Raw genomic sequence first — 13,421 nt, 5'->3', positions numbered from 1 at the left:
GATGTCCATTGTCTAACAGATCATCAAATCCACACCGTATGATACTGCTAATAACATCCTTGTTCCTTGCTTGTGGTAAACTCAAACGACATTCCACTTGGGGCTTTGCCATTTCTTTGGACAACTTCATTAGAAAAAGACGTCTCTCTGTTTTTTCAACAGCAACACAGAAGAGTCTGTAGGCATTGAATGCAGATAGATCGACAAGATCATAAAATACTGCTAATGGCCAACGTTTTGTACCCTTTTTTACAGAATAGTAAGAGCTCATTTGATCTAGCGTATCAACACCTGATTTTGTTGAGTTGTAATACAACACTACTTCTGGTTTTCGTTTCAAGTTGTTTTCTTTGGGCACTTCAAATGATTGATGTTGTGTTGACAGTAGTAGCACAGCCTTATTTCTTTTTGGAACATACGAAACTAATAGGGTTTTACCACTGTATGCAAATCTGGTGGTGCATTCTTCCCTAGTTTTCGAAGGCAAAAACTCTTTTGGGACTTCTTTTCTTGTAGAACGTAGAGTACCTATAAGTGCCAACTTCATTTTCAACCATTCTTGGCCAAGGTCATAGCTCGTGAAAAAATTGTCAGTGGTAATACTCCTACCACTGCCAGCCAGATGATGCACTAAATCTAAGACCACTCTCTTGCCTTGATTCACTTCTCTCACATCACCACTCCTTCCAGTGTACATTTGAAGATTTGTCAGATAACCATGTACACAGTCTACTGCGCACCATATCTTGATGCCATACTTTCCTAGCTTTGAAAGAATGTAGACCTTGAAACTGCATCGACCTCTGTATACGCAAAGATGTTCATCAACAATAATGTTGCTGGAAGGTATAAATGATGTTTGACATTGCACGGCAAACAAATCAAATATTTCCTGTACAGCTTCAGCCTTATTTCCAGTCCTCCCTTTCCTTTCAAGTCTTGTGATGCGGTCGTCAAAATGAAGTGAATGCAGAATGTCCTGCTATCGCCTCCTCAACATAGTAGCACGGAATAGAGGAGTGCCATATTCAGAGTCCCAAAATTCGTCAATAGGTTTCCCCCGGCTCTTCTGTACGCCATACAGAATCAGCAAGCCTAAAAATGAAAGAAGCTCGCATCTGTCTGTATCACGCCAGTCAACTAATTTTCCAGACACTTTCAATTCATTTTGTGGTGTCACCGCCAGACACCACACTTGCTAGGTGGTAGCTTAAATCGGCCGCGGTCCATTTAGTACATGCCGGACCCGCGTGTCGCCACTGTGTGATCGCAGACCGAGCGCCACCACAAGGCAGGTCTCGTGATACGGACGAGCACTCGACCCCAGTTGTACGAACGACATTGCTAGCGACAATACGGACGAAGCCTTCCTCTCAGTTGCCGAGAGACAGTTAGAATAGCCTTCTGCTAAGTCCATGGCTACGACCTAGCAAGGCGCCAATTGTAACACTGCATGTATCTTACGAGTCTCATTTGTATAGTCAAGAGAGATGTATCACAAGGAGTGATTAAAAGTTAAGTATATTCCAAAGCTACGTATTTTCTTTATAGCAGTCATAACGTATCCTGTTCCAGACTTGACGCCAGTCGGCGCGTGTGTACGCGTGCCTGTCGGCTCCCTTCTCAGTGTGGCGTAACTAGCTTGTTACGCCACAACACATTTCCTCGTTGATTTGTGAACTGAACTATTACATCCAGCAATTCATTAGTAATAAACTGCCTGAAACAGTCAACAGCTGAGCTAACACTAACTGTACTAGGAATACCTGCTGAAAATCGTTGTATGTTGCGGATTGGAAATCTACAAATTGATGGTTCTTTTGTACTCCATGCAATATCCCGACCCCTGCTTACCAGTACTGCACTTTCATCTTCTCCACTGTCATCATTTTCAGCAAGAATATCATTTTCTTCTAATTCATGTAAACAAATTTCATCACTTTGGTCTACCTGTGTCTCTGTTCCATCATCTTCGGCATCACTACCTTCTGAATCACTACTGCAACGAAATAAGTCTTCCATAGCTTGTTCTACACTATAGCCAGGAGCAAAACGTATTCCATCCATGCTGAAATTACACTGCAACAACAAGCGTACAAACGAACTTCCAGTTTGAGGTTAGTTCTGAGTAACATCTGAATTCAGTGTTACCAACTCAAAATACCTAAGAAAGAGATTGATAGTTGATAATCTATACATTCTATGAATGTTACATATAATCTATCTGTGGTCATAATTGACCCCAACAGTAGTTTTTGTTAGTTATTGATTTAAATGTTGCGTCAAGCGCTCTAAAAATTTTTGTGAGAGAACTACAATACTGTGTGGTAAAAGTCATAAAATTCTGGATTTTTGCAAGAAATAGAAATATTATTTTATCCATAGTAAAGATGATTGGGGTCACCTATGACCCCAGAGTGAGTCCTAGGGTTAAGCACTCCACCGAATGGTTCCTGTATCATTTGCTGTGTCTCTTTAAAGTTTTTCTTGAGTTTCACGCAATATTTAATACAGATGCGTTGCTCCTCTAACTCTGCCACCTCGAAATTCGCAAACTGTGCGACCCAACGTTCCACTCATTACAACACTGAGAAAAACTGACAATGAAACTTGGGCAGTTACACATTAACTACATGCATGTGCAGGGATGCCAACTGTATTTCGCTCCAACACACTATTGGCGCAAAATTACGAATAGTCAGGAATTTTTTGAACATACCTTGTATGACATGTGAAAGACGAAGCATAGTGAATTACTACTATTTCATCCGCTTCTCCCTCTATTTACAGATACTATTTTGGATGAAAGGCTATTGTTTTGTGCCAATATAAGCCCCGAATTCTCTTATTTAGTATCTTGATCATTCCATGTGATGTAACTCAGAAATAATGTTTTTCTTCGTCTTTTAAACTGTGGTCTCTCAAACAATGGAAAATCCATAATGCAATGGAGCAATATTATGCAAAACATAGTTGCTACCCACCATATGGCGGAGAAGCTCAGTCGCAGATAGGCACAACAAAATGTGAGCGTTTGTCCACCAAGGCCATCGGAGGAAATAAACAACAATCACAAACACACCCTAACGCAAACCACGGCCTCAGCACTCAGAGACTGTGGTCAGAAGTGTGTGTGTGTGTGTGTGTGTGTGTGCGTGATAAAGGGCTTGTTGGCCAAAACCTCACTTTCTGACAGTCTTTTTATAGTGCCTAACTGCGACTCAGCAGCTCCCTTATATGGTAAGTAGCAAAAAATGTGGTCTCTGGATTTTAAGTGAAAATCTTTCTAATCAAAATCTTTTCTGTAGTGTCTTCCACTCTCTTGCATATATGATAATTCTTCCCTTTCAGGTACAAGTTGCTCTTATGCTAGTGGTACATTTGAGCCACGAACAATTAATGGCAGACAAAAAAAGAGGCTCTCAGAAACAAATTAATGTAGAATTTCAGTGCTCCTAATTATGTCACTACTGATTACTATGTTTCATATTCATAACATTACATAACTGAATCTGCAAAAACTATATTAGATCATGCAAATAAAGATACACAATCAAAAATTTTATGATGGGACAGGTTTTGTACTTGGTCCTCCCACATGGATATGATCTATCCAGCTGGGTGTCGAGAGCATTGAGGGTGCTGGGGCGGACACATTTGTTGCCTAGATTTGATGGGCAACAGAATATCACTTTGGGAAGGATAGCAGTATGGCGAGAATCTTCCCCATTTCAAGGCCGGATGGGAGACAGAGAACTTGATTCAGTTGTTCTAAGCTGTACTCAGTGACAAATAGAGCATTTGTTTATGTGATCAGTAGGTGAGCCAAGAGTGGTGTGTGTGTGTGTGTGTTAGAAGAGATAGAGAGAGAGAGAGATAGAGAGTGGAGAGAGAGAGAGAGAGAGAAGGCAATGGTTATCAGAAACTCTTCTTTTTGATGAATAGTGATCTGTCCTCATACAACTATTATAAATGTGGAAGTGCTATTTATCATGCTAGCAAGACATTTTAAAGAATGTTTTATGGGTGGATGTCACATTAAAATTCAAATTGTGAATAAAATTGAGTTACAGGTTGTGTGTTTAAGAAAAATGATCAGAGAATTAGAGAAAAAATTATACTGGTAATGCAATAAGAAATTATTTGACAGAATTGCTAGTGAGTACTTACCTTCAGAAGGTTGAATGTGTAGTAGCCTACTGCCAACAGAAATGTATAGAAGTAAAAATGATACACTTTCTAGCTCTCAGGGCTAATAGTTCCTTCTTTGCACAGCAGAGGGACAGGTCAAAGAAAGTAAACAAGAAATGGCAAGTCACTCAGACTATAGGATCAGAAGGATCTGCCTGTAGTCAGGATGGTAGTAGGCAAAGATGAAGGATGAGGTGTTAGAGAGAATTTTTATTTGGATGAATGATGGGTGGAGAGGGTTATATGGGCGCACGACAGCAAGGTCTTCAGCACCCGCTCAGTAACAGATTGAGACGGGTGTCAAGAAAATACTCAGAACAGTAAGATAAAACAGAATGTAAAACACATGTTTTTTATTTGGGTTGGGCTTGTTGAACAATACTGCCAACAGCTTGTTATAAATATAAAACCACTTATGCAGAGAAATCACAATATAAATATTTTGACAATGCTATTAAAGTATTTTACAATTTCTACATAGGTTGATACTTAAAGTTAATGAATCTTGACATATCAACAGTGGAAAAAATAGAACATAGAAAAGAGAATTCACCAGAGATTGTAAAGCATGCACCTGCAACCACAGATAGAACACCAAGTTTCACATAGGCATGCTACTACCTTTAAAAAAAAAAAAAAGAAAAAAAAGAGGGATTTTATAATTGAGGATCTTCCTGGTAAGCAGTTTTTATGTGCTTCGAAGTAACGGCAGGTAAACAGTCACAGAACAGTTATCCTCAATGCCTATCCAATGTAAATGGGAAGGAGTTGAACTATGGTTGGTACCTATGCATATCAAAGTACGAGGGATGACTGAAAAGTAATGTTCCACCTTCGGAACTCTTCAACAGTTGGCAGCATTGATATGTGGCAGGTTCGGTAGCCTCTTCTCTACAGCTCCAGTTGGCGGGAAGCCTTAGCATTGAATGGTCGTATTGTTACAGTGTATAATATGGAACCCTGCACAGACAGTCGGTCAATGCGATTTAAACAACATGCAGTCTTTGAATTCTTGACAGCAGAGGGTGTCACCCCAAAGAAGATTCATCATTGAATGAAAGAAGTTTACGATGACTGTGTCGATGTGAGTACTGTGTGTTGTTGGGTGAGTAAGTTTAAATATGTTGAGGTGGGAACATCTGACCTGCGTGACAAACAAAGAGTTGGATGTCCTATGACAGCAACCACTGAGTTCCATGAGCAAAATGTTGACAGACTGATTCAGGATTATTGCCATATCACTCAGAGAGAAACTGCAAGCACAATCGGCATTTCATAAGAACATGTGGGTCACATTATTGCTTTGCTGAGATATCAGAAGATCTGTGCACTTGGTGGTTGCTATCACAGGATGTCCAACTCTTTGTTTGTCACGCAGGTCAGATGTTCCCACCTCAACATCTTTAAACTTACTCACCCAACAATGCACAGTATTCATATCAACACAATCACCATAACCGTATTGGCTGACCGTCTGTGCAGGATTCCATATTTCACACTTTAACAACACAACCATTCAATGCTAAGGCTTCCCGCCAACTGGAGCCATAGAGAAGAGGCTACGGAACAAGCTAGTACCTGTGGCATACCAATGCTGCCCACTGTTGAAGTGTTATGAGGGTGGAGGCATTACTTTTCAGTCAACCCTCATAGTAATCAACTTCCTGCTCACCTGAAATTTTCAAAGCTAGGGGAGCTTTTAACTACCAGTTGAATCACTGTGCGGGATTGACTTTCCTGGCAAATTGAAAGATGCCAATCCCCTGCCAATTCTTCCTCACCGGTTCTGCATCCATAATTTGAAATCAGGAAATGGCAGACCGAGGTTCATTATGGGGCCTGAAACATTGTCCTCCTTCACCATCTGGTCAATCTTGTCATGTTAAGTCAATCCAAAATGAGCTGAGGCCCATAGAAAGGAGAGTCTCACACCTATTTGTTTATTTAGCAATGGTTCTTGTATAATTTCCAGTATTTGAATATTCATTTACGCTTCCTTTTTGAGTTTCCAGTAGACTGCAATATGTTTTTGAGACTAATACTACACCAGGCTCTGGAGCCCTGTACAGCAATCAAATTTGATAGCCTCTTGAACCACAGTAAAAAGTGAACAATATGGAGGCAAGACGAAATTGATGGAAATGTTTCAGCTCAGGGGACAAGAAATGCACATTCTGGTGCTAAAGTCTCTTTGAATTGATTCCAAAGCAATTTTTCATAAAACTATAATTGTCAATACCAAGGTTCTTCAACAGATATTGGAATGGAATTCCTAATGGGGTTATATAGCTATCTGTTTGAATCCAACAGTTGATGGTACACCCGAGTCTAATGCTGCCACTACGAGGTGGCAAAAGTTCAGCATTTCCAATGTTCACCCTATGAGCAGAACTCTTGTTTCACACTGGGTGATTAGTCTATTACTGGACTGTTGACTGTTCTGGCAACAAAAAAAAAATTCCGCAAAGTGCTGAAGTTGAAAATGCAGCAGAGGTTCAGCAGCTTCTACCAATAAAGGTGTTTCTTGGAATCAATTGCATTGCTTCAAAGCATTTCACTGTCATTGAAATTGTACTGCATCATGTTCATGAAGTGCACGTTTAGCAGCATTGTGATATGAAAAGCTCCACAATCAATACCTGAGTGGACGACACCCTTGTACACTACCAAAAAAATGTTGGACCTGCACTTCACCAACAGGAACAGATCTTATTGACATCTTCAACTTATTGTGTTAATATTGTTTCTTATTTTCTTGGTTACGGGTAATATGTGATCAGCCCATGTGAAGCACATGTCAGATACCATACCTAAAATTTTTAATTTCGTCATCAGTGTGAAGGAGATACCTCCTATATAAAATGCCTGAGCTGGTTGATCATATCCCTTTACAACTGAAGTTAACTACACCAGTTTTCTCAGTTGAAACTGTTGGGCTGTTAACATCCAACCAGTGGGTTAATCTGTAAATGACCTAGTCTAAAAGTAGGACAAGAGATAAAAGATTTTCATGGGTAGAGAAAAGCCATAATCATGTACTTACCATACAGGCCTGGTGATATGATAGTGTGCATTATCTCATGTCTGTATTAAAAATAGAAGAGGGCTGAGAATTGAGCCTTGAGACAGTGCTCATGACGACATTGTATGAGGGCTGAGTAATTTATTGTGGAATTTTACATATATAGTTCTGTGCTCTAGAAAGGTTTGAATGCCAAACACAGAATCTTTTGAAATCCCATATTGCTTAATTTTTGTAGTAGAATCAGCATTTGAAATTTTCATATGCACTCTTAATGGCAATGAAGGCTACTGTAAGATGTTGCCTATTCTTGATGCCCAAAGAATTTCAGACTACAGGATCCCTTTACCCTTTCAAAATGCAAATTGGTTTTCTGAATGTAAATTCTCGGATTCCAGCCACCACTCTAAATGAGCCTCAATAAGCCTTTCATGCATTTTTCCAATACATGCTGACAACACTATGGGTCTGTATAACATTGAATTTGCATGTGTTGCTTTCTGTTTGGAAACTGGAACAATTATTTGAGTTATCAAGTCAGGAACAAGAGTTTCTTCAATCCAGATACCATTAAAGGTTTGTAGAAGTGCCATCAGCCAAGTTGCCAAGAATAACTTCAAAGTTGACTTCCATACTGCCCTAATCCAGATTGCTGTTATGGTTTCTGAATTTACTTATTGTATTTCATACACCAGATTTCTTTGTATCTCTGTTCATATTTTCACAATAATTTAGCTAGTTGAGACTTTTTTTTTAAGCCTCTTAGTTTTAGCGTCTATTTTCTGGTATTGAAGATAATTGTCCCGATATGAGATCTTATACTATCTTCTGGTATTGAAGATAATCTTCCCAATATGAGATCTTATACCGCTTACAGGCTGGTCAGTGGTGGGTAATGACTTGAGAGCATTCTGTATTGCACCATACATGGAGTTTCAAACGTGTAACAAAGTAGAATGTTTCTGGGAATAGAGAGGCCTACTCCCTCATTTAATACTTTTAGGAATGCATAGACTATTATGTGCACTAGGTCTCTTGGCAGTGGTTGGGAAGGGAGTGAGACAGGGATGTAAACTCTCCCCAATGTTATTCAATCTGTATATTGAGCAAGCAGTGAAGGAAACAAAAGAAAAATTCGGAGTATGTATTAAAATCCATGGAGAAGAAATAAAAACTTTGAGGTTCGCCAATGACATTGTAATTCTGTCAGAGACAGCAAAGGGCTTAGAAGAGCAGTTGAACGGAATGGATAGTGTCTTGAAAAGAGGATATAAGATGAACATCAACAAAAGCAAAACAAGGATAATGGCATGTAGTCGAATTAAGTCGGGTGATGCTGAGGGAATCAGATTAGGAAATGAGACACTTAAAGTAGTAAAGGAGTTTTGCTATTTGGGGAGCAAAATAACTGATGATGGTCAAAGTAGAGAGGATATAAAATGTAGACTGGCAATGGCAAGGAAAGCGTTTCTGAAGAAGAGGAATTTGTTAATACCAAGTATAATGTCAGGAAGTCATTTCTGAAAGTGTTTGTATGAAGTGTGGCCATGTATGGAAATGAAACATGGACGATAAATAGTTTGGACAAGAAGAGAATAGAAGTTTTCGAAATGTGATGCTACAGAAGAATGCTGAAAATTAGATGGGTAGATCACGTAACTAATGAGGAAGTATTGAATAGAATTGGGGAGGAGTTTGTGGCACAACTTGACTAGAAGAAGGGATCGGTTGGTAGGACATGTTCTGAGGCATCAAGGGATCACCAATTTAGTATTGGAGGGCAGTGTGGAGGGTAAAAATCATAGAATGAGACCAAGAGATGAATACACTAAGCAGATTCAGAAGGATGTAGGCTGCAGTGGGTACTGGGGGATGAAGCAACTGGCACAGGATAGAGTAGCATGGAGAGCTGCATCAAACCAGTATCAGGACTGAAGACCACAACAACAAGGCCTCTTTCTGGTACTTTAGCAATTTTATTCTTCAGTGCTTCGTGGAAGAAATGTTAGTTTGCTCTGCTGATGTTCCACAGGCCATTAGGAACAAATTTCACAAGTCTTCCTATCACTTCTATTGTCAGAATAACAGGGACATGATCTATTCCTAATGTGTCATGCAGTATCGACCAGATAGAAACACTGGGAATTAGTGGCAAGTATAAGAAGAGAGCTACAGCAGAGCCACTTTTGTGAGTAAGAGATACCAGGGTAGGAGACCCATCATTGATGATTAGAACGTAATTATCTTCTATTACTTTGGCTAAGCTTTGTCCCAGACAGTCTTTATACAAATTCCCCCGTCTTTTGCTGTTGGCGCTGGAAACCTCACTGAGTACTAGAAGTGGCTCTAGTTATGACAACAGTGCATTCCATTCTGCTTCACTTATCTTTCTTCTCAGGGAACAATATTCCAATAAAAGGATGAATGATAGCATGTCATGTAATTCTTTGGAATCTTGTGGCATAGTACATTGTTAAGCAAAATGTCAGCTTCCATCTAGAGATGATAAGGATGGAGTGAGAAGTAAAGATAGGTTAGGGTGAAGAAGAGAAAGGCATAGTGCAATTAAGAATCAGGGAAACATTGTCTGTGATAAAAAGTGTACTGAGAAAAGAGGGTGGGGATATTCTAATAGAGATTAAGTCCAGAAGGGTGTTTTGAGAGATCCAGTTGGAATCTATTTTGTTTGTTTATCATTAATAAAATATAATAATCCATTACTAATTGACTCAATGTACAAAATTTTCATTATTTTTAGAGGAAACACAAGAAATACCGGCGAGTTCGCACTACAACTACTACCACAACAGAAGCCATTCAAGGAGCAGAGGACGGTGATGTTTTTTCAGTACTAGCACAGGATGAAGAAGAAGAAGAAAAAGCACAGGAGAATGAAGATTTAAAAAAGACACCAGAAGAGGAAGAAGAGGAGCCACAGCAACCAGACGATAATGAAGTCATAGCCATTGGTATGAATTTTATATGATGAAATATCAAATTCTAACTTGTCTGGTCACGTTTTGTGTATGAATGACAGAAACCGAGATACTAAAATGTAAGCTTTCATATACAATACTTTCCATGTGACATTTTACAGTTTTGCTCTACAGAATCACTCTTGAGTAGTTATTTTTACTTTTATGCATGCATAATATCTCTATAGTTTTGTAACAATTCCTTACTCTTGCCTGGTGTAGATCCTTGTGCAGAGAAGCACTGCGGAGCTGGTCAAGTGTGTGAAGTGAATGAACAAGGAGAAGGGCACTGTGTGTGTATTCCTGACTGTCCTGTCGAAGTGGATCCTCGCAGGAAGGTATTATTAGATGCTATTTAAAATTAGTATTTCACTTACTACATACTGTAGCAATGGTTGTTCTACTACAGATAGCTGGAAGCTACATCGTAACACATTCATGACCATTCTCTGCCAAACAATTATTTTGCTTCATGCTCAAACCCACAATGATCTAGTATACAAACACATTTAGCAGAACTCTTACGTAACTTTCGTTTTAAGAGTGAAATTTATTAGCACATTATGTTACTCAATGACCTTCTCAAGACTACATACACACTGAAATACAAAATACTCAGAGAACTGATAAAAGCACACTGCTGGAGCATCTACAGATCTTATGTAAACAGAAAGATGGACCTTCTATTGTTGATTCACAGATTTAGAAGACACTGTTGAATGGATAAATCTAAAACCTGCAATGCTAATGAGTCTCAGTGTTCCAGGAACAATGACAGCCATGCCATTAATCCTGTATTCTGAGTAAGAGACCTGTCTGTTGTTTCCACAAGTAGATGGTGTCGTTTTCCCATCATAAAACTTTTATCTACTGTACAAATATTGGTTCTAGTGCCCAAATGTTTGACACTGAATATGGTTTCCTCTATGTGATTATGTGACTCGTTCCTCCTTTTCTGTTTGTCATGTTCCTGTTCCACAAACTTCTATCTAGTTAACTGATATATCACATCTGCCTGTAATATTTGTCACAGCTCTTTCCCAGTTTGATAATAAATTGCTTTATTTTCTTGTGGCATATTTCTGGAAGTTGCAACAATTTGCTTGTGTGTGATTCGAAATTCATCACAATACCTAGAGTACTCAAACATCTTTAGTATACTTTGGTACCTTTTAAACTAATATGCCATCTCAAAATCATCCTTTACCTGACTGGATACTGCCTGTGTTATGAGACACTCAACCAGTTACATGAAATTTTTCTTACAGTGTATGAATGTACACCTAACAATATGTGTTGTTTCCTTTGTTCCCAAATTATTTACAATATGTGTTAACAGGTGTGTTCCAATCACAATGAGACTTGGGGCTCAGACTGTGAGGTCTACCAGATGCGTTGCTGGTGCAAGCATGGCATGGATGGCTGCCGGGGTGATGAATACTCTCATGTCCACATTGAATATTATGGTGAATGCAGAGACATGCCTGTGAGTTTTCTACAGTGAAAAATATATACTCTTCTTGAAACAAATAACAGACTGATGGAGTTTCCATCAGTAGCTTCGGTTTTGTGAGGATCATTTGTCCATCACTTCAGTTTCCTGATGCTTTGTGAGATTTGCCTACTCTTACTCTGGAGGTGACAGTCACTGAATTTCTTCGCACTGCCATGTCAGTTGATCCAGAGCACAATGAAGTAACCGCGGATGATTCTGAGTTCATGAAACGACCATATCTGCAGTGGACCTACAGATATCTCCCACACAATTACCTCCCAGTAGCATGGATTACAGGAGCACACTAAAACTCGTAATCCATGGAACTGGGAGGCCATTGTGTGGGAGAGATCTGAAGATCAACTGCAGATATGGTTGTTATATGAGCTTAGAAGTGACCGCAGTGCCTTCATCATGCTCTGGACCAACCCAGATGGCAGTGTGAATAATTTTGGTGACTATCAGTTCCAAAGTTAGAGAAGACAATCTTTGCAAATCTTCAGGAAACTGAAGCAATGGGAAGATGATTCTTGGAAAACCATAGCTATTGACAGAAACCCCATGACACAGATAACGTAATTATCAGAATAAACTGCAAAAAACTGATTTTTCATAAAACCCATGGTTTGATTGAAATATTTAATACTACTGTATCTAAAATTATGTTAAATAGGAATGCACACCTGATGAAATGGCTGACTTCCCACGCCGAATGCGTGACTGGCTTTTCAACATAATGCGTGATTTGGCTGACCGTCGTGAACTGACACCTCACTACCTGGAAATGGAACGCGAAGCTGAAAATAATATGACCCGCCGATGGACCAATGCTGCCATCTGGAAATGGTGTGACTTGGATGGACACCCACATGACAGGTAGAATATTAATATTTGATTCATGTTGTTTCATGAATACAAGCACTAAAGTCACATTAGCTGCAGTAAAATATATTTTTTCAGCTAAATATTTTTTGGTTCACAATTTAAAATAATGAATTAAAATTATTATGTTGTGATAACATCTTAACTAAGATACAGAAGGAGACTTCCATCACTCCAGTAGTGTCTTCATTCCCTCTGTCTCTCTCTGCTTTTATTACCACTTCTGCTCTCTCTTTTATTTTATTTTCTTTTTTTAACCTACAAACAAATAAATGCTATACAGATAAGTAACACACTGTAGAGTAAGAATGAGTGACAGAATTTAACTCACATAATTTGGTCATGTACTGTCCTCTATAATCATGTGATTCGCCCTTTATACAGTAATGAAACACTTCTTTCTACATATATGAAATAACTACACAGTTCACACACAACATTTATGTTTTTCTGTCTCCTAGATACATAACTGGCACTGCTTTAATTATTAAAGATAGTTTTGTCACTGGATGATGTGTTGAGGGAGCCTGGGCTGTATCAAAACATAAGTAATTTAAAAATCAGCTATTTGCCACTAAACACACACAGTTTTTAAATAATTTTATTCTCCATCACCAAGTGCACTTCTGAACTTGGACAGCATCATTAGATTTTATCTACACACACACACACACACACACACACACACACACACACTCACACACCTATCTATGCCTCTACATAGTGTCGGCTAGATGCACATTTCCGCAATTCAGCAGGTGGATTATGTTGTAGCGGGGTTTGTGTTGGGTGGGGTGGGTAGAGGAAGAGAGAGGTGGGAGGTAGGGAGAGGGGTTGGGTGTGGGTGGCTAGTGGT

General features: G+C 39.1%; 1 protein-coding gene across 1 annotated transcript in view; it reads left to right on the top strand.

Moving 5' to 3' along the window:
- The window catches only part of LOC126418310 (SPARC), a 98,130-nt gene that overhangs the window by 80,717 nt on the left and 3,992 nt on the right, over positions 1-13,421 (top strand). Inside the window, exons 3-6 of the mRNA XM_050085183.1 lie at positions 9,972-10,182; positions 10,411-10,526; positions 11,528-11,674; positions 12,357-12,559. Of these exons, the coding sequence (XP_049941140.1) occupies positions 9,972-10,182; positions 10,411-10,526; positions 11,528-11,674; positions 12,357-12,559 (677 nt within the window). The remainder of the gene's footprint in view (positions 1-9,971; positions 10,183-10,410; positions 10,527-11,527; positions 11,675-12,356; positions 12,560-13,421) is intronic.

The sequence above is a fragment of the Schistocerca serialis genome, chromosome 1 (genome assembly GCF_023864345.2).
Source record: "Schistocerca serialis cubense isolate TAMUIC-IGC-003099 chromosome 1, iqSchSeri2.2, whole genome shotgun sequence".
NCBI lineage: Eukaryota > Metazoa > Arthropoda > Insecta > Orthoptera > Acrididae > Schistocerca > Schistocerca serialis.
The sequence above is the reverse complement of the archived record's forward strand: the minus strand, read 5'-3'. Positions and strand labels throughout refer to the sequence as shown.